General features: G+C 36.1%; 1 protein-coding gene across 1 annotated transcript in view; it reads left to right on the forward strand.

Annotated features, from left to right (window-relative positions):
* Positions 1 to 1,150: 1,150 nt before the first annotated feature.
* roraa (RAR-related orphan receptor A, paralog a) overlaps positions 1,151 to 25,465 on the forward strand; it is a 408,755-nt gene continuing 384,440 nt past the window's right edge. Inside the window, exon 1 of the mRNA XM_067435691.1 lies at positions 1,151 to 1,511. Within this exon, the coding sequence (XP_067291792.1) occupies positions 1,358 to 1,511 (154 nt within the window). The 5' untranslated portion in view covers positions 1,151 to 1,357. The remainder of the gene's footprint in view (positions 1,512 to 25,465) is intronic.

Raw genomic sequence — 25,465 nt, forward strand, 5'->3', positions numbered from 1 at the left:
CAACTTAATCTACTGCGCTCTTATACTGATTAAACAAACACAACCAGACCAGATGAGTGACCCGTTATTTCAGTCAATGAACAAGCTCAATTTGTTGCTAAATGCAAGGCATTGTTTACATAGTCTAGTTAGTGGTCAACTTGTGGCTGTGTGCAATAGTTTTATATATCAGCACATTGCACAAGCTTGGGTTATTCTGCCAATAATAGCATATGCATTATCAGAATCCTAAAATAAAAATATAGAATTTGAATTAACCCTTTTAACCCAAGGCATAAACTTAAACTTAATTTCCTAGACTAAGTAACTGTGTGTGTGTGTGTGTGTGTGTGTGTGTGTGTGTGTGTGTGTGTGTGTGTGTGTGTGTGTGTGTGTGTGTGTGTGTATATATATATATATATATATATATATATATATATATATATATATATATATACACACATGGGATCCAGGACCACGATCATTTAAAGAAGTAATTAATAAATCGTACATTAGTTGCTAAAAGATGGGGATAAATATTGATGATGAACATTTTTGCATGAATTTACTGTAAACAGTTTAGAGACAAAAAAAGTGCATACAATTCATGTTTTCATTAACATTAACTCAAACAAATAGGGAAAAATATAAAGTAAAGAATAGTAAAAAAAGATGGTGTGCACAAATTAAAATAGTTTGAACGTTTTTGTGTTTTGTGAACAGATTTTATGTCTATGTATTAAATTAAGTCTTGTGAAGGAGGGCTTAAACATTTTATTTTTTCAATAGTGGATATGGACTTTACAAAGAAATATAATTGATAAAATATTTATAAAATGTAAGCGATGTTTATAAAGAAACCAATAGGCCTTTGTGATATATATATATATATATATATAATTTCAGCTCTCATACATATTTTTGGCCTCATAAACCAAACGTTTAGGTGCAGGGATTATAAAAAATAAAATACAAAAAACTAAACAAATCATAAGATACTGTCAGGAATGTAATCTTAGCATTACCGCCATATGTATGCCCTTATAGATCACGCATTTTGTGTTGCAAAGCGGAAAATGTGCGGCTGTATCATCAGAACATGGGCAAAGACATGAAAGTGCCACTGTTAATAGGTCTCACACACATCCATTCATCGGCTATTGACAGTGTCTCCCTGTTGAGCGGTTGCACCGGAGCTCCTCTCTAGCGCTGCCAGTGGACAATCAAACCTACACACCCACCTCTGTCTACACTCGCCCGTTCAACATTTCTTACTTCTGCTAGAAAAATACAAAGCTACACCAAACCTCAGAGCTCTGAATCGCATCGCGGCGCATCGTGATACACCAGCAGCAATAGCTCCAAAAGAAAGCACAACATGGAGTCCCCTCCAGATCCAGCGAGCGACCCGGGAAACGGCGTCTCAGAGCCGGTTACCCCGGTCAGGGAAACCCCGGTAAACCTGGAGACCCTCCGCAAAGCTGAGCACCAACCCCCGGTGCGCCGGCAGAGCTGCTCCAGCACCAACAGAGGTGAGAGATATTGATTATTTGCAATCGATACGACATCGATTCTCCGTAGTATTAATGAGCAAAACTTCAAAGTGAATTGGTTTCAACTTAAATGGCGCGCGCGCCGCGTAAAAACGATTCCAGTGCGTTTGTTTCACTGGAAAGCGCGTGCTGAATGAGAATAAGAGGCATTTATGAAATATATGCTTTTGGAGTTGCTGTTCTTGCGTGTAACGAATGAGCCTGCCATTGTTGGATGTATGACAGTACTGACACTGAAGACTAAAACATAAACAGATTCGTTTACCAGCAAAATCAAAACGCGACCGTGTGAAAGTTCGTCTCGGATTTAAATAATGGTGTAAAATAATATACAGACACATGTAGCTAAATGTAACATCACATTCTCAAGTCTAACTTATGGACAAGACTGTTATAGCCTAAATGAGACTGAGGCATTGGTAAAATTCACGACGCGCGCGCTCGCGCAGTGTTTTTATTAGACGCTTGTTTATTTTTGTCAAGCGTTATATTTTATATTTCATTCATTGGGTTGTCAGCATGCCTTTACTCGCCCATTGCACGTGCTAATCGGATCCACACACATGCATATTCATTTCGCATATATATCATTTACATATATAGCCGATTTAAGGTGTTTGAACTTATCATAATAATTAATAATCTAATTCCAATGCATCTAAATAGTGATTTACAGTACATACAGTGGATTTCTAGCCACTCCCCCTTCAGTGTCTATTCAACTCATCCAAGTTCAGTGCAAAATGCATCTGCGATTACACAGACAAAAAGTGCACAAGTGACATGGGACGGTGTAAAGTAACATTGCGAATCTGTGTTTTCTGGCTGTGTCGCGTTGAGGGGTATATTTAGAGGCTGATATGTTGAATGTGGAATGTAAGCTGGTTATGTAACAAGTTTTGCCATAAACAGAGCGGGGAAAATCACTCGATGCTGAAGCCTGGGATTCAGCGCGTTTTGCGTGATTTGCACGGTGACAAACGTGCGCGGCGATACTTTGCGCAATGTCGTTTGGTTTATTTGGAAAAATTCGGTGCAAGTCCGGGACTTGAACCCGGGTCCGGCTGCGCTCCGAAGGAAAATGTTGCGCGTGAGCTTCGTTCTTGACGCGTGAATTATTCACGCTGGTCGCCCTTAAGAAAACGACCAGATATGAGGTTGAATAGCACAGATGAATGTCATGCATTAAATCCTCATCTCGTTCTCTCTCTAGTTTCACTTTAGTTGCATGGTACTTTCCCAGCACTGTGCAGTTATGTAATAGCAGTCAGAAGAGGCAGGTAGGCTAAACTAGGGAGGCTCTGTCCGGATGGGAGTTTTTAGGCAAGTCTATGCCATTAAAAACAAAACACACAAAAAATAAAGTAGGAGATTGACTTTGAGACACTCCTAACCTGCTGACCTATATTCACCCCCACCCTTTACAGGACTAAAGTGCATCTGGAAGGAAAAGGCAAAAGAAAGAACGCCTTAGTCCTGTTATGTAACTCTTGTGTGAATGGGCGATGAGAAACAAAGTGCTCAGTGGGACTGTGTTGTTCGCCTGTGTTAGAAATCCACTTTGCTTTCGCAAGACTTGTGCAACAAACACACCAAGAGAGCCAATAGACCATGACGTCAGGCCAGTGGCGGGTTTTGATTTATGAATAAAATAAAGTATGTAAGAGACAATTTGATATGATACAGTCACACCTCAAATATGAATTTTGAAGCGTTTACATGGTTCTGATTCATCAAGGACGCACAATCACATAATTTTGGTAGCCGTAGTCCTTATTTTGCAACTTACCTAAAAAAAATGTACTTATGATCGCAAGGTTCCAATTATAGAAGAGATCTTATTCAAGTAATGTTAACCAGACACCATAATTGAGTCATAAATTAAAATCTACCATTTTAAACCCATGCACTTCTGTATACATTTACACACATTTTGATAATGCTGGTGGTTGTCTTTTGGAGTGGCAAAAGTTGATATCCAGCTGTTTTTATGAGTAGTAATAGAATATTTTGGAATGTGTCACTGTAAAGTATTTTAGATTTTCTATCTTATGTCAAGTTAAAATGTTTTTTTTTACTTATCATTTTATATTTTATGGATTGTGATTAAAATTAAATAAACAAAGAAACATAAAACATATATTTTATTATTCTTTTTTAATTCATAATTAACTATTATTGATTATACATAAATGAAGGTCAAAAATTCTAATGATTCTTTTATAATAATTGTAGTTTTTAAATTTTTTCCCCTTTTTTCAGCATGGTGGATTAAAAAAAATTCAATCACAATTAATACATTTGAGCAGTGGTATTGGCATTAAATTACTATAGATCAAGGCTGACAAAAATGGTCAACATCATAATTTTAATGAAACTACTAAACATTTATTTTTTATTAAATATTTTTTTGTACTAATTAAATTTACTTGGTGACATTCAAACGTGTGTACAAGTTTGATGACTTGTTATACGCTTGGCATCAAGTTTCATTGAACTTGTAATTTGGTGTGCGGATTCTGCTTTATTCTTGATTTAAAGGTGCTGTGTGTACGTTTTTCACTTTACTAAAGCCTAAAAATACCATGATATGTTTGCAGATATTTAAGAAACATGCTAAATTCACCTGCTTGTTTCTCAGAAAAACAATGCTACAGAAAGTTATTTTACTTTGAAATGTGCGTTCCGTGTTTTTGTTTTGGTCTGTGCGAACCCGCACTCCGCCAGTTTATCCAATAGTATTTCGACACCACAGGTTGCCAGTTGGTGGAAAACACTGGGTATTGCAGCAGCCATGAAAGTCAGCGAACAAACTGGGATTGCAGATTCTACCCAACCTAAAAGGCTTCTGCATCCTTCTAAAAATACCTGTGAACGGAACCACATTAAGGCCTCGTCCACACGAAGCCAGCGCTTTCCGATCTTTTTTCCCCCCTCGTTTCAAGAAATATCTGCGTCCACACAAGATTACCGAAACTGACTAAAAACGATGTAGTATGCATGCCAGGCCAGTGTGTGGCGCTGTAATTCTGCCACAGAAATACACTAAAACGGAGAAGAAGAGTTGTGGCTAGAAGGGGTACAGCTGTGGTAGGAGGTGAGGCAAAATCTCATGATAAAATAACAATAAATACATTTGCTACTTAACAGATGTGTTTTATTAACGTCTACACCTACCCCAACCCAAAACATATCCTTACAATATAATGCAGATACGGTCATTAAATGACGCGATATTGATGTGGGCATGCCCAGTGCCTGTAGTTGTATCCCTTTAACTCTTCACCGTGCTGGACGTAGTGATGACATCACCGTTTCAGAAAATATATGGATTCGCTGTATACACGAAAACGGAAAGATGATCGTTTTCAGATTTATCCGCTTTGGGACCCAGTTTCAGAAAATATCGGATTCATGCTTCTAAATCGCCGGATCCGTGTGGACGAAACGCTGATACGGTACAAAATTTATACATATACAGTTAAACGCATCTCCGTGTGGACGGGGCCTAAAGCGCAGATAAATCAGCTCATTAGCTAACAGGGCTCTTCTGTTGTGCAAAATTTCAATTGCGCTCGTTACTGAAGCATTTCCTCAATCTGGCAACCCGCGTGAGTGTTGAGTCTGAGGAGGAGGGGGCGGGGGAAAAAAAAACTCCAATATTTTGAATTTGGAGTGCAGTACCTATTTCCACCACTAGCTGTCAATCCATATACATATACATACCGCACCTTTAAATCAACAATCAGCCAATATTTAGCTGACACAGCATTTTCCTGTTTTTTTTTTGGATGAAAAAATGGTTGACATAACAGTGTTCAGTTGACTTAACTTTAAAAAAGTGAGGAAATTGCCCGTTGCCTCAAAATAATTGAGTAATACACTTCATTTGTAACTGAAAAAATTAAGTTATATGAACTTGACATGCCCACATACTTTTTTTTCCAATTACACATGAAGTTTATTACTTAATAATTTCGAGGCAACGAGTTTCCTAACTTTTTTTTTTCCTTTTTTTTCTGCCATTTTATTAATGTGTACAACTTTACAATGCTTAAGCACATTAGACGCATGACGCAACATGCATGTAAATGTGAATGTGTAAATGTTTTGCTGCATCATATAATCGACACTTCCTCACCAAAGATATTTTGATTTTTTCCTTCTGATAAATTGTGGAGCCCCCATTAGATGCTGTAAGAGAGACAGGAAATGTTGCATCAATAAAGTTAGCATGTTTGCTGATTTGTTATAATAGCTTATCGTGTTCGTGTCCTTGGACCATATCTATGTTTTTAGACGACGTAAATATCAATGTCACACTCAAGTACACGTTTCAGCAGCTGTGACTGTTAATCATATTTTGGCTGCTTAAACACTTAAGATTGCGGTTTAGTCAGATCTTATAATTGCGCACAGTAGGACGCCACATGCCAAACTGGTTTATTATTAGTTAACCACAAGCAGTTTGTGGTTTTGCTCGTGGTGTGTAAGTAAGTTTATTTGGCTTTCGCTGCATTGGCTGTGATTGTGGGTTTCGGAGGCGATCTCAGCGCAGGGATGAATTAACCACTTTCCAGCGGATGTATGAAACGAAGCAAACCCAGGCGCTTTGATCTCAAGTGAAAAGGGAAAAGGACTGAGGCTTTTGGACGATTCTGGATGACCGGTTATATTTCTAATGAAAATATAGTAACTCTGTTTCTGTTAATTGAAGTTTGCCTTTTATGCATTCAAGTTCCGAGAGTGTTGCATTATTCAAGTTCAAAGATTTTATGCTACTTTTATTAAAAACGTATATAATACATTTCAAGAAAAGACAACCTTAAACTGCACTTGGCTTGGTTTTATGGCCAGATTAATATACACTGCCCAGCCTCTAAAAAATGTCACAAATGATCAAAAAATGCCTCTGTTCACTGCAACAAATGCTTTTCTTACTTAGTATTTTTGTCTTGTTTCTAGTCCAAACATCTAAAAATGCTTAAAACAAGAAGTATTTACTAGACAAGCAAAATTATTTGTCTTGTTTTGGGAAAAAATAACTAAAAATTAAGAGAGTTTTTGCTTAAAATAAGCTAAATAATCTGCCAATGGTGTGAGAAAAATAATCTTAATTCAAACACAAAACAACATTATTTTTCTCACACCATTGGCAGATTATTTAGCTTATTTTAAGCAAAAACTCTCTTAATTTTGAGTTATTTTTTCCCAAAACAAGATAAATACTTTTGCTTGTCTAGTAAATACTTCTTGTTTTAAGCATTTTTAGATGTTTGGACTAGAAACAAGACAAAAATACTAAGTAAGAAAAGTTTGGATTTAATAGGCAAATGCTATTGTATTGGATCATTATTGCAGTGATTCTAGCATGTTATATGTTTTGTCAACAGTTCTTCTAACCCTAATTGATGGATTCATTAAAAGTATTTTGGATGTGCTGGAGTAGACTTTACAGATGGCTTAAATTGTATGGAAATTCAAGATTTTATACTGTCAATGCAAGAGTCCAGCACTCTGTAAAGTCTCCTCCAGCACATCCCAAAGACTTTCAATGAATTTAAGCTCTGGACTCACTCAAGAGGTGAAAATGATTCTTCAACCGTTCTTTCACACTTTGAGCCGATGAATCTTGACATTGTCATCCTGGAATATGGCCGCGATGTGTCTTTCTACATGGGTGTTTAAGAAATGAAAAGCTACACACTCCATCATTTAGGGTTAGAAGAACTGAATGTCACCCAATAGACTCATCATTATTTATATAAAAATACGACCTGCGTGTTGAAGCTTATTGAAATAAAATCTCAGAGATCTGTATAACAATTAATGGCAGCACTATCATATTGTTATGAGTTATGGCCATTTATTTGCACGATAATGACGTTTTGGGGGCCTGGAAATGAGAACTTTTGAAAACGGTTTCAAAGTGCAAGTTTTTGAAAGCGACACCGTTATCATCTCCATGTAAACTACAAAAAGTTTACTACGTGTTAAAAGTGCACTATGTAGTATTTTTGCAGTAAAATATCCAAAAGCCACTAAGCCAGTGTTATATATTTTATTCAGTTGATTACTCACATTATCCCAAATGTTTCCAACGATTTGTAAATTGTGAGATATTGCTCTTTTAACCAAGGAGCCGGGATGTCTGAGGGAGTCGCCTGTAAATTGCTTCATATCTGCGTTACCCTCGGTTTCTGGTTTTATTCTGCAGAAACGCTTTACTCTTAGCAGTGTGAACAAGTGTCACAGCGGCTGCTAAACGAACGCACAGCGTAACGTCATAACATCATTTTAAACAAGCTTAAATGTTTCTAATATGATAAACAGAGCTGCGTTACCTCACACTCATGACCAGAAAAGCGGAAATGACGCCGGTGACTGTGTCCCGTCATAATAAAAGTCCCGCTGCTCACAAAGCGTGTGTTCGGCAACAATCGCTTCAGTGGCCTTGCTCAGCTCCTCAACACTCGGTCCTGCTCTGCTTCACACTACATTAACGTTAATAACCGCATCCATCAACATGATTTCTGCCTGAGTCCTAGCCTGATTCTTTTCCACCAGCTGTGAGGTGAAAACCGCATGTCCCAAGATTTTGAGCTCAATCTCGGCATCATCAAACTACACCTTTGATTTGAATAGGCGCCCTCTAGCGGACGAAAAAATTACATAGAGTAGCTTTAAGTCCATAGACACGCAGTGTTTCTTTACAATGTGACATCGCAACCTACTGGCCTGGCATGAATAATACAGCGCCATTAACCATTTTTGCAGATCCGTGTGAACGGGGATCTCCTTGACAATGTTATCTTATGTGTGTGTCTGTTTTTAGTACATCATTGTCATGTAAATATACCCTAAGTAACATGCTAAATTCAATCTCTTTTTATATTTTATTTATTTACAATTAACTTGAGTTCAATCTACATTGTTAAGCAGTCTTATTTCAGATGTTTATTGCACACATCTAAAACGAGCCAGCAAAAAAGTAAACGATCAGCCATTGTGGCTTAGTTTTTCGTGTCAAACATCTAAAGTATTCTGTAAATTATAGTGCGCCGTTCAGACGGTACACTTAGCTTTGTCCACAGAAACCAACAACTGGATGTGAAGACATTTAAGAAGGAACAAAATTTTCCCTTTTCATTTTTTTACACTATGCCCACTCTTGGCCTTTGACACAACAACTCTGACTTCGTTTTTGCTTGATATTATTTTTTACCTGTGCTTGTCCACATCCACAAAAGATCTCTGAGCAGGTCAAACATCACATATGACCTTCTAGGAATTGAAAGGGAAACCTGAAGAGCGGCACGTGATGTTTTAACCCTGAGGGTTAACACTTGACGTCTTATTTGAGAGGAGCCAATTGAAGGATAATGAAGGGTCAGACAAGCAAGCACACAAATGCTTAAATCATTTAGAGAGCGTGTTATGACTAAATATGGCATCTTTAATGGTCGTTTTTTTCAGCAATGGAGGTTCAGGGCTTTTCATCTCATGAAGGTCTTTTGCTTTTAGTTTACTTGTATAATCTCACCTGCAAGTGAAATTGTGGGTAGGACTTGGTTTTATCAATTGGGTATTGATTGGATTGTGAGTCTTAAATGGTTAGTTAGCCAAAAATGAAAATGATCCCATAATTTGCTCACCCTCAAGCCTCCAAAGTGTAGAACACAATCGGTGTTATATTAAAACATATCCAATCCAAAAGTCTTTTCCAAGCTTTATAATGGGAGAATAAATAGTAACTGAGATTTTGAAGCCCAGAAAAGTGCATCATCCATTATAAAAGTTCAAAAGGCCTTTTGAAGTGAATCGATAGGTTTTTGCAAGAAAAATATCAATTTTTGTGACATTAAACTAGAATCACTGGCTTCAAGTAACCGCCATATAAGAGTCCCGGCCGAAGAGTGACCTCTGACCGACGCATATAAAGTTTACAAAGTTATAAATATGGATATTTGTCTTACAAAAACCGTCGTTTCGCTTCAGAAGGCCTTTATTAATCCCCTTGGATCCGTATTGATTACTTTTATGATGGATGGAGGTACTTTTTTGGGCTTAACAAATGTTACCACTCACCCCCATTGTAAAGCTTTCAAGTGCTCGGAAATGTTTAATATTAAACTCAGATTGCGTTTGGCTGAAAGAAGAAAGTCATATACACCAAGATGGCTTGAGGGGGAGTAAATTATGGGATAATTTTCATTTTTTATGGCTGAACTAGGCCTTTAAGGAATCATTGCATGCATATAAATATTTAACCAAAAAAAAAAGACAATTATGCCATCATCCTCATGATCATGACATGATTTTGAAGAATCTTAATGCATCTCTTTTCCACATATTGTCAGTTCAGTGACCTCATATGTTCAGCACCAAAAAGGACAAAACACAATAAATGTTCCCTAAATGCTGCCAAAATGGTTTATGGCTTTAAATCTTAGGGATGCAAATAAAATCTTAATTAATCTTATCACAAACGTTCGAATGGTAGTTTATCACAGTTTCCACAGAACTCTTTTCAACATTGACAATAATAAGAAATGAGCAAGCAAATCAGCTTTTCCATCGCAGTAATGTATTCCATTTGAAAATATATTCAAATAGAAAACAGCTCCTTTAAACTGTACCCAGACTCCTTAAAACGGTATCAGAATGGTACCCTGTTTCAGAGTTAAGATTTTGGAAGAACTTATTCGATCATTCCAGTTGGACTCCAAACAATGGTTTGCTTTCCAACCTTTCAGTGGCGATGTCTATTGCACACTTCCATAATTACACACGTGCGCACGAATCAGGGGCTTTACATCAATCAGGTTGAGTAGATTTGCAGTGTCATGAGCTTGTTTTAATGGGCTCTTTCCTGTTACCTCTCAGGCACGTTCGCCGCTTGTTTAGACTCAGGCTTGTTCGTGCTGCAGATGCACATGTGCAGAGCAGTGCCTTAACTTAATTTCTCCTTTATTGGAAGACGGCGGAATGACTGTGGGGTCTGCCATCTGTGAAGGACTAGCCTATAATTACTTATTAGTTGGCATGGCAGACAACAATATTTTGCTTGCTCCCAGCCTTGGTGTCAGAGTGTGATGGTGAAATCTGTCACCTGGCGGTGAGCTGATTGACTCCTTCCAGCAGGGGGGATTTTTTAGCGGCTGAATGAGCCAAGCTGAGCCCCTTTATTCAAACCTTGCAATTAGCTTAACAGATATTGTACGCTGACACCAGTTTAATGTTTAACGTCGTGCTGCCCAATGTGCTCTAGCTTAACCTGTGCGGTTTAACACATTCAACATTATGCCACCCTGGCTGGTTTTTAAAGGAATGGATCCTCACCTAAAAGGAATGAACGCCCCAAATGTGTTTTTTATGGCTTTTTAAAAAAAATAAAGGCAGCCAAATATGTCTGTGTGAAAATGTAATTAGACACTTAGAAGAGTTACATGATTTCAAAATTAAATAAGAGACATATTGTTTTTATTTCACTATTATTTCCTGAATGCAGTTTTATTAAAATATTTCAAGTTGACAGTTCAATTAAGTTATTTTAATATGCAGTTTTTATTTTTTATATTCAGTAATTATTTTAATAATGTACTGGGCACTCTTTTTCATAGTATTAGTAATATAGTAATATTGATAGAAACATTCAAGCTTTAAACAAGTGTAAGAGAATAAAAAAAGAAAAAAGAAAGTTAAATATAACACATTGTAAATGGTAGTTTTTGGGTCAACTATTCCTTGAGGATAATTTGCATTGTGACATAATTTGCATAATAGTTAAGCACATTTCCCCCAAAAAATGTGAATTACCATAATGCATTGGTGCATTTTATTGGAAGTCTTTGTGTAATTGTCATTATTGTCAAGGTTCGTCTTCTTAGATTATCGCAACATGTGTGAATTAAATGCAGTGCAATACATGACGATACATATTTACAGTTTGAATAAATTTGTTTTTTTTTTGGCATTATTGGCATTTTTGGCATTATTTTGGCATAATATTATAAATATTACAACTAAAAGTATTCCTCTCTGGAGAAGCATTCAGTCTTTCTGCTCGCAAATTCCACATGTAAATAGCGAATCCGCCATGGTGCAAATGCGACTGGCTTTTAAAGGGATTTGGAGATGAGACTGTGATTGGTTTATTGCAACATTATGCACCAAAACACACTCACAACTCATTAAGGCTGCATTTACTCTGCAGGTCTTGATGCACAATTCCGATTTGGTGACTATATCAGATTTTTTGGACAATCCGCTTACATCATCTTTTAAAAGCGACCCGTATCATATATTTGCATTTACACTTTACGCTGGCGAAACAACCCAAGAAGTTCTGACCCAGAAAGAAAGTAAAACGGCGTGATAGGGGCGCAGACAAAATGATTATTCAATGTTTTGCTGTCTGCACTTTTCCACACATCTTTAAAGGTCAGCAAAACATTTCTCTCGTAAGGCGGAGAAAAAGAGGAGAGCCCTTGACAGGGTTGCCAGGTTTTCACAACAAAACCCGCCAAATTGCAATTCAAAATTGTGTTAAAGTAGCCCAATTCCGTAGGAAATCCAAGACTTGGCAACACCGGCCCTTGATCGCAGTTCGTGTCCACCTGAGTTGACGTCATTCGCCTCCGTCCCTTTTTCAATGACGTACGACTCCCATTTACTGGGGAATATCCGATTTGACCGCTTACATGTCAGACGCGAATGCACGTATACAATTCAAATCCGATTTATTACTACATATGAGTGAGGCCTGAATCCGATCTGAGGATATCGTTTTTTTTACTGCTTACACGTTCACATGTCAAATCCGATCTGTGCCACATGAGAGGAAAAAATCGGAATTGGGTCACTTGAACCATGCAGTGTAAATGGGGCCTAATGTGCCTTTCACATCTCTAGTTCGGTTCATTTGGTCCGAACCAAGGGCAAACAATTATACATTGTTGCATTTTTCAGCTTTTTTGGTTCCTTTTCACACCACAGTGATTGCTTTGGTCCAAACCAGTTGAAATGAACTACATGACGACATCCACATCAATCATTGGCAATGGCGTATTTCCTTAACTGCTTTTCGATTTATCAGAATTTACGTGTGGGAAAATTCCAACAGAAGAGGAAAAGCCAGCAAACTACACAACACTATGGAGAGACGACTGCGCGGGCTGGTTTTGTCCTGGCCATAATCACTACATTGTGTGTATTTACCACAGTATGCAAACAATACATTTCTATAATGAAGCGCGGATGCGACTTGAAAACAACGTTCTAATGCGCCGCAAATGGCGAGCGCGCATCGCTCGTCTCTTCAAGCGAAGGCGTGCATTAATTATTCTTAACTAAAATATTCCTAACGATCCATCAGGTAATGTAATAATGTCTACGGTAGCTGGTTTGAACCTAAAATGATCAGTACTTTTGCAGTTGGTTCTGTTCGAGGTCGGATCACGGTGTCACCACAAACAAACATCTCCAGAGTTAGTTTGAAAGCATACCGAGACTCTTGTACGCTTGTTTGGTACGATTGTTTGGTCCGCTTTTGGTGCACACCCGAGTGCGATTGCTGCTTTTACACCTGACCAAACGAACCGCACCAAAAAGGGAAACAAACTTTAGTACGATTCAACTGAACTAAATGAGGCAGGTGTGAAAGCACGACAAGTGACTAGAAACAACCCTTTTGGACTATGCGACTGGCATGCTGACTGTTTTTTTTTTTTGCCGTTAAACTAGCAAAAGTGGATTCGGACACACCCTAGGTGCACCTGCTCCACGCTCTTCAGATCATGCGCTTAAATCGCTAAATAGGTAACATTTTGTAATTTTTGCTCTGAAGTTCTCTGCATCTCCTTGTGAACCCCTGAGTGTCCCTGGACAATTTTGAAAACTTTTTTTTTACTATCATAAGAAAAAAAATTGGCTATAAGAAAAAAATTTGCTGTAAACAATGTCAGAGTTTTGACTTTTCCGTGAACTATTCCACTTACTTCTGGCTACAGATATGCAGTTACATGCTGCTTTTAATGGAGCACACACCTCTTAATGATAGTCTGGCTGTGGCAGTTGTTTTTGTTGGCTGGTCAGCAATATGCTGCTGGAAACCCCAGCGTGGTACAGGCTCCAGTCACTGGCCCCAGTCTGAGGACTTTTACCGTTGCAGCCAGCGCTATTTTACTCTGAGGGTTGTGGGCAGGAGCAGTGGCGTATGTTTACCCAGCGATGACAGAAGACGGATGGGCCGTAGAGGAGTGGAGGCCTCTAAACAAGGTTTCTGTACAAAAAAGCTCTCCTGAAGCCCAGAGCTGGTGTGCAGCTTTATCTGACAGCAATGCTTCCAAGAGCCTGTGACATTCTCAAATAGCAGGGATTAGGATTTCCTTGTGCTTGAACAGACTCGTAGAGGAAGTCACCCTTCTATGCTTATCTGGAAGTAGTTGCACCCCCGAATCTTGATCTGAAGTAAGGAAAAAGGAGACTTGCAAAGCTTTACTTCTCTCCAAAATTTACATTTTGTTATCATTTACTAATGTCTTTACAAACCTATATGAGTTTGTTTCTTCTTTTATTTTAACCCTTAAATGCATACCTCGGGTCTTTATCGACCCGGGACATCATTCACTACTCTTCTCCCCCTTCATTTTTTAAAAGTCATAACGTCATAAAAGATCAAACGTCATAAAATTATAAAAGAATGTCTGTTGTCTGTTTTTTTTTTTTTTAAATTGTTTAGGGTCTCCAATGACCAGAGCTGTGTATGTTTTTTCTGTAAATCAATAATTGAATAGGCAGAAATCCATCAATGTTAGATGTAGATTCAAATATAAATCGCTAAAGACCCGAATATGTAACAATGAATGGCGAAACATTTGTGCTTTTAAAGGGATAGTTCACCAAAAAGTGACAATTAGCCCATGATTTACTTACCTTTAAGTCATCCTATGCGTATATGACATTCTTCTTTAAGAAGAATAAAATCAGAGTTATATTATAAATGTCCTGGCTAATCCAAGCTTTATAATGGCAGGGATTGTTGCTCTGTTTTTGAAGTCCATAAAAATGCATCTGTCCATAAAATAATATAATCCACACGGCTCCGGGAGGTTAATAAATGCCTTTGGAAGTGAATTGATGCGTTTGTGTAAGAATAATATCCATATTCAAAATGTTTTAAAGTAAAGTTTCGGCCGATCGCCTTTGATGGACAGATGCATTTTTATGGACTTTAAAAACAGGGCAACAATCCCTGCCATTATAAAGCTTGGATTTGCCAGGACTTTTTAAATATAACTTAACTTTTATTCGTCTGAAAGAAGAATGTCATATACACCTAGGATGACTCGAGGGTGAGTAAATCATGGGCTAATTTTATTTTTTGGGTGAACTATCCATTTAAGTGGTTAATAATGCACTGCTCACTCTTTTTCATGCTGTTGTAATGAATGATAAAGGAACATTCAAGCTTTAAAAGGCGACCTTATAAAACTATACATTTTTAAAACAGTCTAGGGATCCTCATGGGTCCACAAGGAAGATTTTAAAGGCTGCCAAAGTTAACATGTTAATGTTTTATTTGTTTACATAAAAAATAAAAAATAAAAATATGTATTGGTTTAATGCAATCATTTTTTACACTCTGTTTTGGAAGACTTTTAATTATATATATATAAAAAAGAAAGCTATAAAAATAATACATTTCTCATTACCACAATGAAACAAATTATTATCGTAATGCAAAAAAGAATCATAATTGTGATTTATTGCACTGCCTCAAATTCTCAACAAATATTGGCACCCTTCATAAATATGAGCAAAACATGTCTCTTAGTAAAAATATTCAATATAACCTTAAATTAAAGTCAAAAATATCATAAAACATGTTTTTTTTCCTGAAATATGTATTCCTAAATGATTGGCACCCCTACAAATTCTAATGACTAAAACACTGAACTAGTATATCCCCAGTCATATGCTATATTTTTAAGTTCACCTTAGTGATAAGTTATGACTTCCTGTTTGACTGGGCTCTAAATATGAAGGGACACACAGGGCACATTCCTATAGTCATCCATCACTATCGGAAAGACCTGAGAATACAGTAATGATGTGTGACAAAATATAAGAGAATAGAGTTATATTGTTGTAATTCTCATTTCCACTGTCTGGGCAATCATTTAGAAGTTTAAATCAACTGGAGATGGTAGCAATCTTACTGGAAGAGGACGTGTGTCTATTTTGGCCTCACACACTCTGAGGATGATGGTTTGAGCCATTAAACAAACTGGATTAAAGTTGGACAATTGCAGATACTAGTAAGGTCTTTGGGTCAGAAAGTCACCAAAACTATGATCACTTTTATAACCACAACTTGTTTGGGAGTTTGTTTGTTACTGGAACTTTCTGTGAGACTGGGTTTTATGGTCAGACATGACCAAAATAAATCTTTTTGGAAAAATCACCAAAGGTGGGTTTGGCATAGACAGAAACAGCCATGTAGAAAAGTACCTCATCCCCGCTATCAAGTATGCTGGAGGAGTCCAAAGAAGTGTAGTATTTTTTTTTTATAGGGTTGAATTTGATCCAGACATTTCTTGAGGTTTCTAAGAACCATCCCAAAAAATTGACTAGTCATCACCAGCTGATAAGACCAACTTATTGGTCGAGCAAAGCCAAGTTGTGTTGCGATGCCAGGCGAATGCGAGGCCAACATCCTGGAGTGAAGACCCAAAATGAGGATCACTGTTTGGCAGCCTTTCTCCTGACATAATGATGCCTCCCTCCCCTTCTTGTTTTTGATCATCAGAGGTGTGATGTATCACACCATGGTATGGTTTAAGATGGGTGTTATTACAATGTGTTTGCTCGAAGGTTAAGCTGTTTCATTGGACGTATTTCGCGTGTGATCGACCATAAGCAATCAGTTAACTTTCTGAAGCGCCTTTCCTCTAAAGAGACGTCAGCTTCTCGCTAAGTGCTCAACTGGTTTAAAAGACTGATCACTGATGTGGTTTATATTAGATAAACAGGGCAGAACAACACGTTGAAGCCGGGAACAATCAATATCTCTTAGAAGCCCTGAAATCCGTCTCAGCTTTTCCAAATGAAAATTGTTGCTGTAAAAAGCAGCTCAAAGTCCAAGGAGCCTGTCTAGTCAGAGTCACCTTTGGAGTGAAGATATCGTAAATCCGTAAATGTCATGAGATGCTTTCAATTGTAGTGTCTTGTACAAAATGAATGAAGTATTATTGATGTTTCTTTAAACAAAAAACTGTTAAGGTGAAAACTAGGATCTAGTTAGATCCTGCTAGTGGGCTTCAGTGACAGTCGATTCAAGCTCACGTGAATAAATGTGAATGTGAATAAATGGCTATTTTTAAATTATTGTGGCTTCTGCGTAAAACATGTTATAAGAATGTTGCTTCTATTACTCTCCCCTTTTTTTGTAAGTCGCTTTGGATAAAAGCGTCTGCTAAATGAATAAATGTAAATGTAAAGAATGTTTGGTTTGGTAAATTGACAATTCACGTAAAAGTGCTGCATGAATCTTGTGTGAATTGTTTAATTGAATTGATTGTGGCTGCTACATAAGGCAAGTATTATGAGGTAAAATGATTGTATAAACACAATAAACAATTTTTATTGTACTGATTGAAACTCTCTTCACATCCTGATGGCAATCAATAATAGAAGTGGTATAAATATTAAAACAAGCGCATATATCATCTGTGGAAATCTGAGGAGCAAAAAATGTATTTCCAATCATTGCATTCAGCCCGAATGCAATATGATGTCCTACCGGCCTGTCAATTTGTGTATTTCCAGTCATCCAAAATCTACGTAAAATACATTTATTTCATAAGTATACTACAAATTCATTAACATATTTCCTAACATATTGCTTGAGACTGACTTATATAGCTATTATAATTAAACTTGTTCTGTCAAACGATTAATTGCATCCAAAATCGCATCCGTGTTTGCATAATATGTGTGTGCACCATTAGTACAAAATAAGTACATAAATATGTAAACGTATTTGTAGTATACTTTTTATAAAATAAATGTAGGAAATGTATGTAAGAAATATATTTCATTTAATCAAAAAATGGCCCTGATATGTCTCTAGACATTAAGAAATCATGTTAATTTCAAATACTTATATCACTGACAACAGTACTCCGGCCAGGATATTGTCATTTAAAAGTTGTTGTTGAAGCCCTCAAATGATGTTGACATGTTGTGTTTTGACCTGAAGCTCCGCCCTCCACCTATCGACCAATCATGAAGTCACTAGTGTTTTGGCATCCGGGTTGCCAGATCTGCTCTAGTTACCACAGCTGCTACACACCACTACCACAGGGTAGTGATTGCAGTACCAGTTTTGGCCACAATCTTATATACACTTCCTTTAAGTTGTTTAAGCTCATTATTCTTATTCTTATTATGTTTTGTGCTTTGCGAGGTAATTTAACGCTGTCTCTTGTCTCGTGACGCTTTGCAGACTCTGCTTTTGTGTTCATGTGTTTTGAAGGAGGCGTGGCTTTGGAGACGCTCTCAAGAGAGGGTAGGATCTCATTCTTTCAAAGCTAGCTCGTAGGGATGTCACAAGGACCGGTACTTCGGTACCAAGTCGGTACCGAAATTTTATAAAATATGACGATATCAGGATTTCTGTAGTACTGGTAGTACCGACTCCTGTGTATATTTGGTACCCGCAGCTGCGTTCAGTCCCTTCAGTGTTAATCTAAGCGCAGGGCTCCAGACTGTAGCCGAATATATACTATTATATTTGAATATTAAACTGCAAAATACTATTTAAATAGTACTCCTGCATGTTTTGCGTCTCTGTACGAATGATGGGCAGCGATGCGCGGGCGGGGACACGCACACACACTCGTGCGACACATGCTTGCTGTCTTTGTAGTTTCTACCAACTGCCGTGTGTCACTATATGAGGACACGAAGTCACGGACGTATGAACCGTCACTTCATGAGAATTTGCCATTTCATTTGAGAAAACGGTCATATGAACACAGACACTCAGAGGTCTTCACAGCAACCCGTCAAAATAAAAGTTCAGTGTAAAGTGAAGTAATTGACAGAATATATTAGGCTACTGTTGTACAGTAGATTTAGTTATGTCTCTATGTAATAATGATACGTCTCTACTACTACTAATAATAATGCCTAGATGGTTGCTTATTTTTCTCTTGATCTTTAAACAATATTTAATTTTAAACAGCATAGGCAATCCTTTATATGTTTATGTATTATTGACTTAAAATTATCATCATAAATAATAAACTTATTGAATTTAATAACATTTTAGAAAAATAGTTAAATAAAAAAAACATTTACATTAAATATACATTTGAACAAATTACGTGAGAATAGTTTTATGAATTATTTTAGTCGTTGAACTCATTGCCAATTTACAAATGGTTTTATCTTGAATGTTTTACATTGAAATGTAAATTCAGTTCAATGCAAAAACATATGCAAAAATGGTTTAATGAATAATTTACTTAAATTTGCTTGGCTGGTTTTTCATAAATGAGGCCCAGTGATTTTTTTATTTAATTTTTTTGGCTAAACGTATCAATGATAACATCAGGTAATTTTTGAAAATTCATTTTGAAATCACACCATCCTCGATCGAACCAGTTTTTGCTGAAATGTCTTGCACTTGAAAAGTTCTTGTGCTTTTCAGGAAACTAGGTCTTAAAGTTTTTTGAAAAGTGTCTTGCACCATCTGCAAACATTTTGGCAAGTGTTTCAAAATATCTACTACCCAAGGTAGCTTAAATCTTACGATGTTTAAACTGCGTTTGAAGTTTACTAGAAGTAAGAAGTGCCCCACATCTCCTATATTGATATTTCATGGATAATTAATGATGTGGTGTCCAAATTAGACAAAGTTTACCCTCTTTGAACTAAATTGAAAGTTTTGCTCTGATGGGAGAGCTTATTTTGGAGTTAAAGCCACCAGTGGCCAAACTGGGGCTGGCAAATGTGCCCTCAGCTGGTGAGAAGAACCAGATTTTGATGCAACATCTCCAGCGGCGGGGGACATCTCAGATCTACGTCCCATTTACAGAAGTTAATATCTGAGATAGACAGTTTAAATAGTAATGAGTTAATGCACTCCAGATGCATTATGGGTAGCCTTTAAAGAGGTCTATATTTACTGTTGTGGGGCGGGGCTGTGACCTAACTAGGGCTGTGGTGACGCTGAGGTGCAGGACCTCGAAATGGGCCTCTCTTTTGGGTCCTCACAGGGGACATGGGAGGTCGACCAAGGTTGACAGGATTTCTCAGTGGAATTTCCATAGGCCAAAACAACACTTGATAGCAAACGCAAAGTGCTGCAGTCGGTTTTAATGTCAAATTAGTGCAAACAATTAACTCGAAAGCACGCAGAAAGAAGAAGATAGTAAATATCTCATCAGAGATTTCATGCATTTCAGCACTTGCTTGCTGTCGTAAAGAACAAAGACTATCATCGAGCAATTGCCAGAGATCCTGTGCATGTGAAACATTTCATTTAACGTCTTGCTCTTTTCCGCTGTCTTCACTTTGGCTGCGTCTGATAATGAATAGTGTTGACCAATTACCAAAAATGTAGGCATCAGTTCTGCATCGCTTCATTTGATCTGATTTTCAGTAAATCTTTTTTTTTTTTTCTATGTTGAATATCCTGTTTTGCTTGGATTGTGAACGGACTTTACCACATTGACAACGCAAAGTACATTGAAAAAACAACAACAACAACAATTTCCATTCAGAAATTGCTTGTAAATGTCACAATTACATAATGGCGAGTAACACATTCAATTTAATAGATTTTTTTCCATACTCCAATAATCTTTGTTTTATCTATAACTTAAAAAAAAATAATAATCTGGGAACAATGCAAAAAATGCTAGTAACATTTATTCATTTATTAATGATTTAGTAATTTTTGTTATAGGATAAAACTGTTCATTGTTAGTTCATATTTGATTACTCCGTTAAATTATATTAACTGATATAACATGATTTTTAATAATGTTAGGGGTTTTAGAAATGAATATTAATACATTATTTTTCATTGTTAGTTCATTAATAAATGAAACCTTATTGTAAAGTGTTCCCAAAATTATTTATTACTTTTTTATTTATCCTAAATACTTGTTTTTGTATATACGTGTAACCTTTAAAACAACAGTGCATAATATATTAAGACTTGATTTCATAGATTGAATTTCTATGTATCATATTTCTTGACATATATATATATATATATATAGCTTTTTAAAGCATATATAACTATATATATATATATATATATATATATATATATATATATATATATATATATATATATATATATATATATATATATATATATATATATATATGTATATATATATATATATATGTATATATATATAATTATATATATATATATCCTTAGAAATGCTTTGAACAACTCAAAACGTCAGTGGAGAAAGGCATAATTATTATTATTTTTTAAATATTAAAAAAGAAAAGAAAAAAGTTTTAAGATACATTCGCTATGTCCAGGCTTAATGTCATATGTACTTTTTTTCTATTAAATTTTTTTTTTTTTTTTGAGTGGAGAATTGTCATTTGCCCCATGAGAGGCAAATATCATGGAAAGTTAATAATTTCTCTTTGTTTTTGTCTTGTAATAGGAGTTTCAAGCCGGTCTCAGCCGAACTTTAAATGAGCCGAATTCTGCAAAATGTTTTTATTTCCATTTATTTGTCTTACTCTTGTAATGGACGCAGATGTCGCGTAATGTTGTCTGCTTTTCATCTTAAAACGTTCCCTCACAAGATGTGTTTACCATGCTCATCAAAGCAAGTACGGAGACGCAGGAGGGACACGCTAAAGTAGGCCATTTCCTAAACTTGGCTTGACGTTTTTGTATCTGCCGTGAATTCCGAGTCACTGAAGTCACAGCGTCTGGTTTGAAAACTCATGCATATGTGTGTGTCTTACTTTTCTTTTCTTTTTGTAGTATCTCTTTGTCTCATGAATTACGCAAACACCTATTCTTCACTCACTCGTACCAAATTTAATTTTTAGGTCTTACAGCCCCAGACGTGTCTCATGCGTGTAATTCTCATTTATTCAGCCATTTCGGCGTATAATTGATTTTGACTCGTTTTAACACGCGTTCAGATGACTAAGTTAAGTGACTGTTCTTCCTTCTCGGGTTAAAACAATTTCGGGTCCCCTAACAAATAAAAATCAGGCTGATCAAGAAGATAAGCTGTGTTTTGAATTAGTGTCACTCAATGTACTTGATTATTCATATATGATTAAGAAGCGGCGCCTAATCCAGTAAATAGAGTTAAAAAGAGAGCGAAATTCTGTCCCTTCAGGTGCGGCAAGCTCTTAATCAAATTATCCTCACATCCGGGCATGTCGTATTCTTCAAACACCCCCGGTGACTTCTCAATGCAGATTATAATCAGCTCCTATTTTCAGTCTTTGATTAAAATCGTGCAGGCTTGGACAGTCTCGGCTCTTCTTGTGACGATTCAGCCAGCTAATTATTAATATCAGAGCCACTCGTGTTTTTTTTCCATCTTTTTTTTTCACCAATTACAGTGAACCAGTGGACCAGAGTGGTTAAACAATGCCCATAACTATTAATCATGTTGAGTTGCATTGGATGTGAATCCATTAGTTCATTCTTATTTAAATGTCTTACAGCGGTTGGGAGGGGACAAGGTTTCGCCGAGGACTCGGTTTGTCCTCCCTGACCTTCAACTTAACTCTCTCAGGCAATGATTTCACCATTTATTCTACCATTTATCCTTTTAGTTACTTGTTAAATTGTTAAATTAAGGCATGTTCACAATTTTTAGTCTTAAAGAGTTAGTTCACTCAAAAAATTGAAATTGTCATTATTTATTCACCCTCATGTTGTTTCAAACCTGTATGAGTTTCTTTGTTCTGCTGAACACAAAAGAAGATATTTAAACAGTTGATGGGCTGCTTTAACTTCCATTGCTTCAACTGTCTGATTACTAACATTGTTCAAAATTTCTTTTAAGCTTAGTAGAACAAAGAAATTCATGGAGGTTTGGAACAACATGAGGGTGAACTATTACTTTAAAGTCCTGTAGTCAATAAGTTTATCTCTTCAAACTTATTTTTACCAAAATTACACTCTAAAAAATGATGGGTTGTTTTAAATGTTCCAATTTGGGTCTAATATGGACAAACCTAGCCGTTAGGTTACATTTTTTCAATAAAATTTTTAACCCAACCACAATTTTTGGTTAAAACAACCCAGCAGTGTACATATTTGTACATTTATTTTTTTTTATCTGTGAAAAAATTTCCTCATACCTTAAAATAGCTTGATTGTATCTCTACACCCTTGCTTTATTTACTATATGTTCATTCATGAATATGCAAATGAGCCCCGCCTACACTCACTCACACCTTAGAGCTTAGAGATCCACTCAGCCAACTTTGACTCAAGTTACTGTAGTAAACTCTGCATGATATCGCTCTTTACAATGTCAGACACATTACAATGTCGGGATTTTTCAGATTAATTCAAATTTATTTTGCCTTGATTCGATTATTTTTACATTTACACCATTAGGATCACATCAGGTATGGTGCTCTTGGAATATAACTTTTATAACCAGATGGTTACTAAAGAGAATTTTAGTCATATTAGTCATGAGTCATATTGTTGTTACGTTTTTAAGGTGACTAGTTAAACTAAAAAAAAGAAAATTGATATGATTAGCCTTTGGCTTGACTACATTATAACAGCTAATAATGTTTTACTAATGTTACACAAACCATGTTCCCTTTCGCCATCCGTGTCAGACAGCTGATTTTTTTTAAATTAATATCCTTAGAAATGCTTTGAACAACTCAAAACGTCAGTGGAGAAAGGTTTATATAGTTCATGATCATCTACATCATATACATAATTCACCCGCTATATTGCTATATATATATATATATATATATATATATATATATATATATATATATATATATATATATATATATATATATATATATATATATATATATATATATATATATATATATATTGCTAAATTTAGAATTTTTATTATATCAACTGAAAAATATACTGGTATAACTTGCCTTCTCTTAAGACTCCATTGCGGTCATAGATAATGAGATGCTAAAACAAAGTCGTTTGTGATGTAAGAGAAATTGTCGATTTCAATCGATTTCTTTGGTTCATTGCAGTTTTATGGAGTTATGAATTTGCACATGGTTTGTCATAAAGTGTATTTAAAACAGCACATAGACATATTAACATTAAAAACTTTATTTACACCATAGGGGGTCTTTAAGGGTTTACATAATTCCAAAATAGCAGCGATCAAAACATTTAAAATTAATACTATATTGAAAATACTTCTGTATTTAAAATGTTAAATATTTGCCATTTTAAGAAGTTCAATTGAAAATCAAGCCTGTCTATATAACTATGTATACATTTTTAATTAACATTTTCATTAAAAAATTGAGTTATTTTGCAATCAAGCAGCCAATTATTATAAGGACCCCCCCCCCCACACACACACACACATTCATTGAAGAGGAAAAAAAGGAATAGTCTGTCTGCTCTTCCTGTAGATTACAGTAGTTTTTGTAAAGACACATTTCAGTATTTTTGCCATAGTTGGCTTGACTGTGGTGATCTCTCTATTTTGTACAGCAATTCTGTGGAAATGCTTTGTTTTTTTTTTTATAGTACTATTAATGTTAGTATCAAAGTAGCAGTCCTTTTTACATTACTAAAAAGTGCTTACTGCTTACAAAAAAAATCACTTCACTTTTTATAACCCATTTGCACTGAATAAAAGTTTTTAACATCAGTTATTGCACTGTGAACGAACTTGAACAATGAAAGATTTGTATTTTTATGAACTAACATTAACATTGTTTAATGCATGCCATTGTTAGTTTGCTAGCTAATGCATTAACTAATGTTAATGGAAAAAAATACATGTGTGTGTTATTTATGAGCATTGTTTTTATCCATCCATGTCTTCTATTTATGATTTAATAAATAATCTAACCAAAAGTACCCAAAGACGGTTGCTTTGGGTCTGAACACTATCATTAGCGTCTGAGTAATTACGATTTACGGAGACTGTTGGAAACTTTGGATTGTTAACTTGTGACTGAGTCTTTTTTCATATGAAGTCATAAACAGAATATGAGATTTCTCTTTTTCGTAATGAATAGTTAATTTCAACTTGTGGATAGATGACCAGGGGAAGGAATTGATCGAGCAGTGATGGAGAACGACGTTCCCACTGGACCCTGACACTGATGGAGAACGGGACTCTCCCGCTGTCACGTTTGCACCAATCACGTCCCTCCATCTTCAGGCCCAAGTTTATCAGCCTTATCGATCAGTGTTTTATCGCTTTATTTTCCTAATATGGTGCCCGGGATGCAATAATTAACCCCATGTCAGGTTATTAAAACCCTATTTTTAAGTGACAGACAGAAATAGTCATACAGAAATAGGAAGATGGAAGCCATCAGTTAATGCTCAAGGATTTTGAAATGTGAAATTATTCCTTTCTGAGACCCCATTATAATTGCTGCATTAATTTCAGATTAAAAGATTGAAGTTTTTACCACATGGCTGGCAGACGTATGGCAATTAATTGCATTTTAACAAAGAAAAAGTTAGATGGAGCACAATGGTGCCACTGTATTTGAGGAAATTCGCCAACACTTCTTCTAAAACTAAAAGTTATGCTACATTGATATGAATGCAAAATGGACTTTATTTGAACAGCAAGATACTTTCTGAATTTGTCTATCAAATAATCTGTTTTGCTAGCCTGACAAGCCAGACCCACATCAAGATGTTTGGTCTGGAAACTCAC

This window comes from Pseudorasbora parva, chromosome 25 (genome assembly GCF_024679245.1).
Source record: "Pseudorasbora parva isolate DD20220531a chromosome 25, ASM2467924v1, whole genome shotgun sequence".
Taxonomy (NCBI): domain Eukaryota; kingdom Metazoa; phylum Chordata; class Actinopteri; order Cypriniformes; family Gobionidae; genus Pseudorasbora; species Pseudorasbora parva.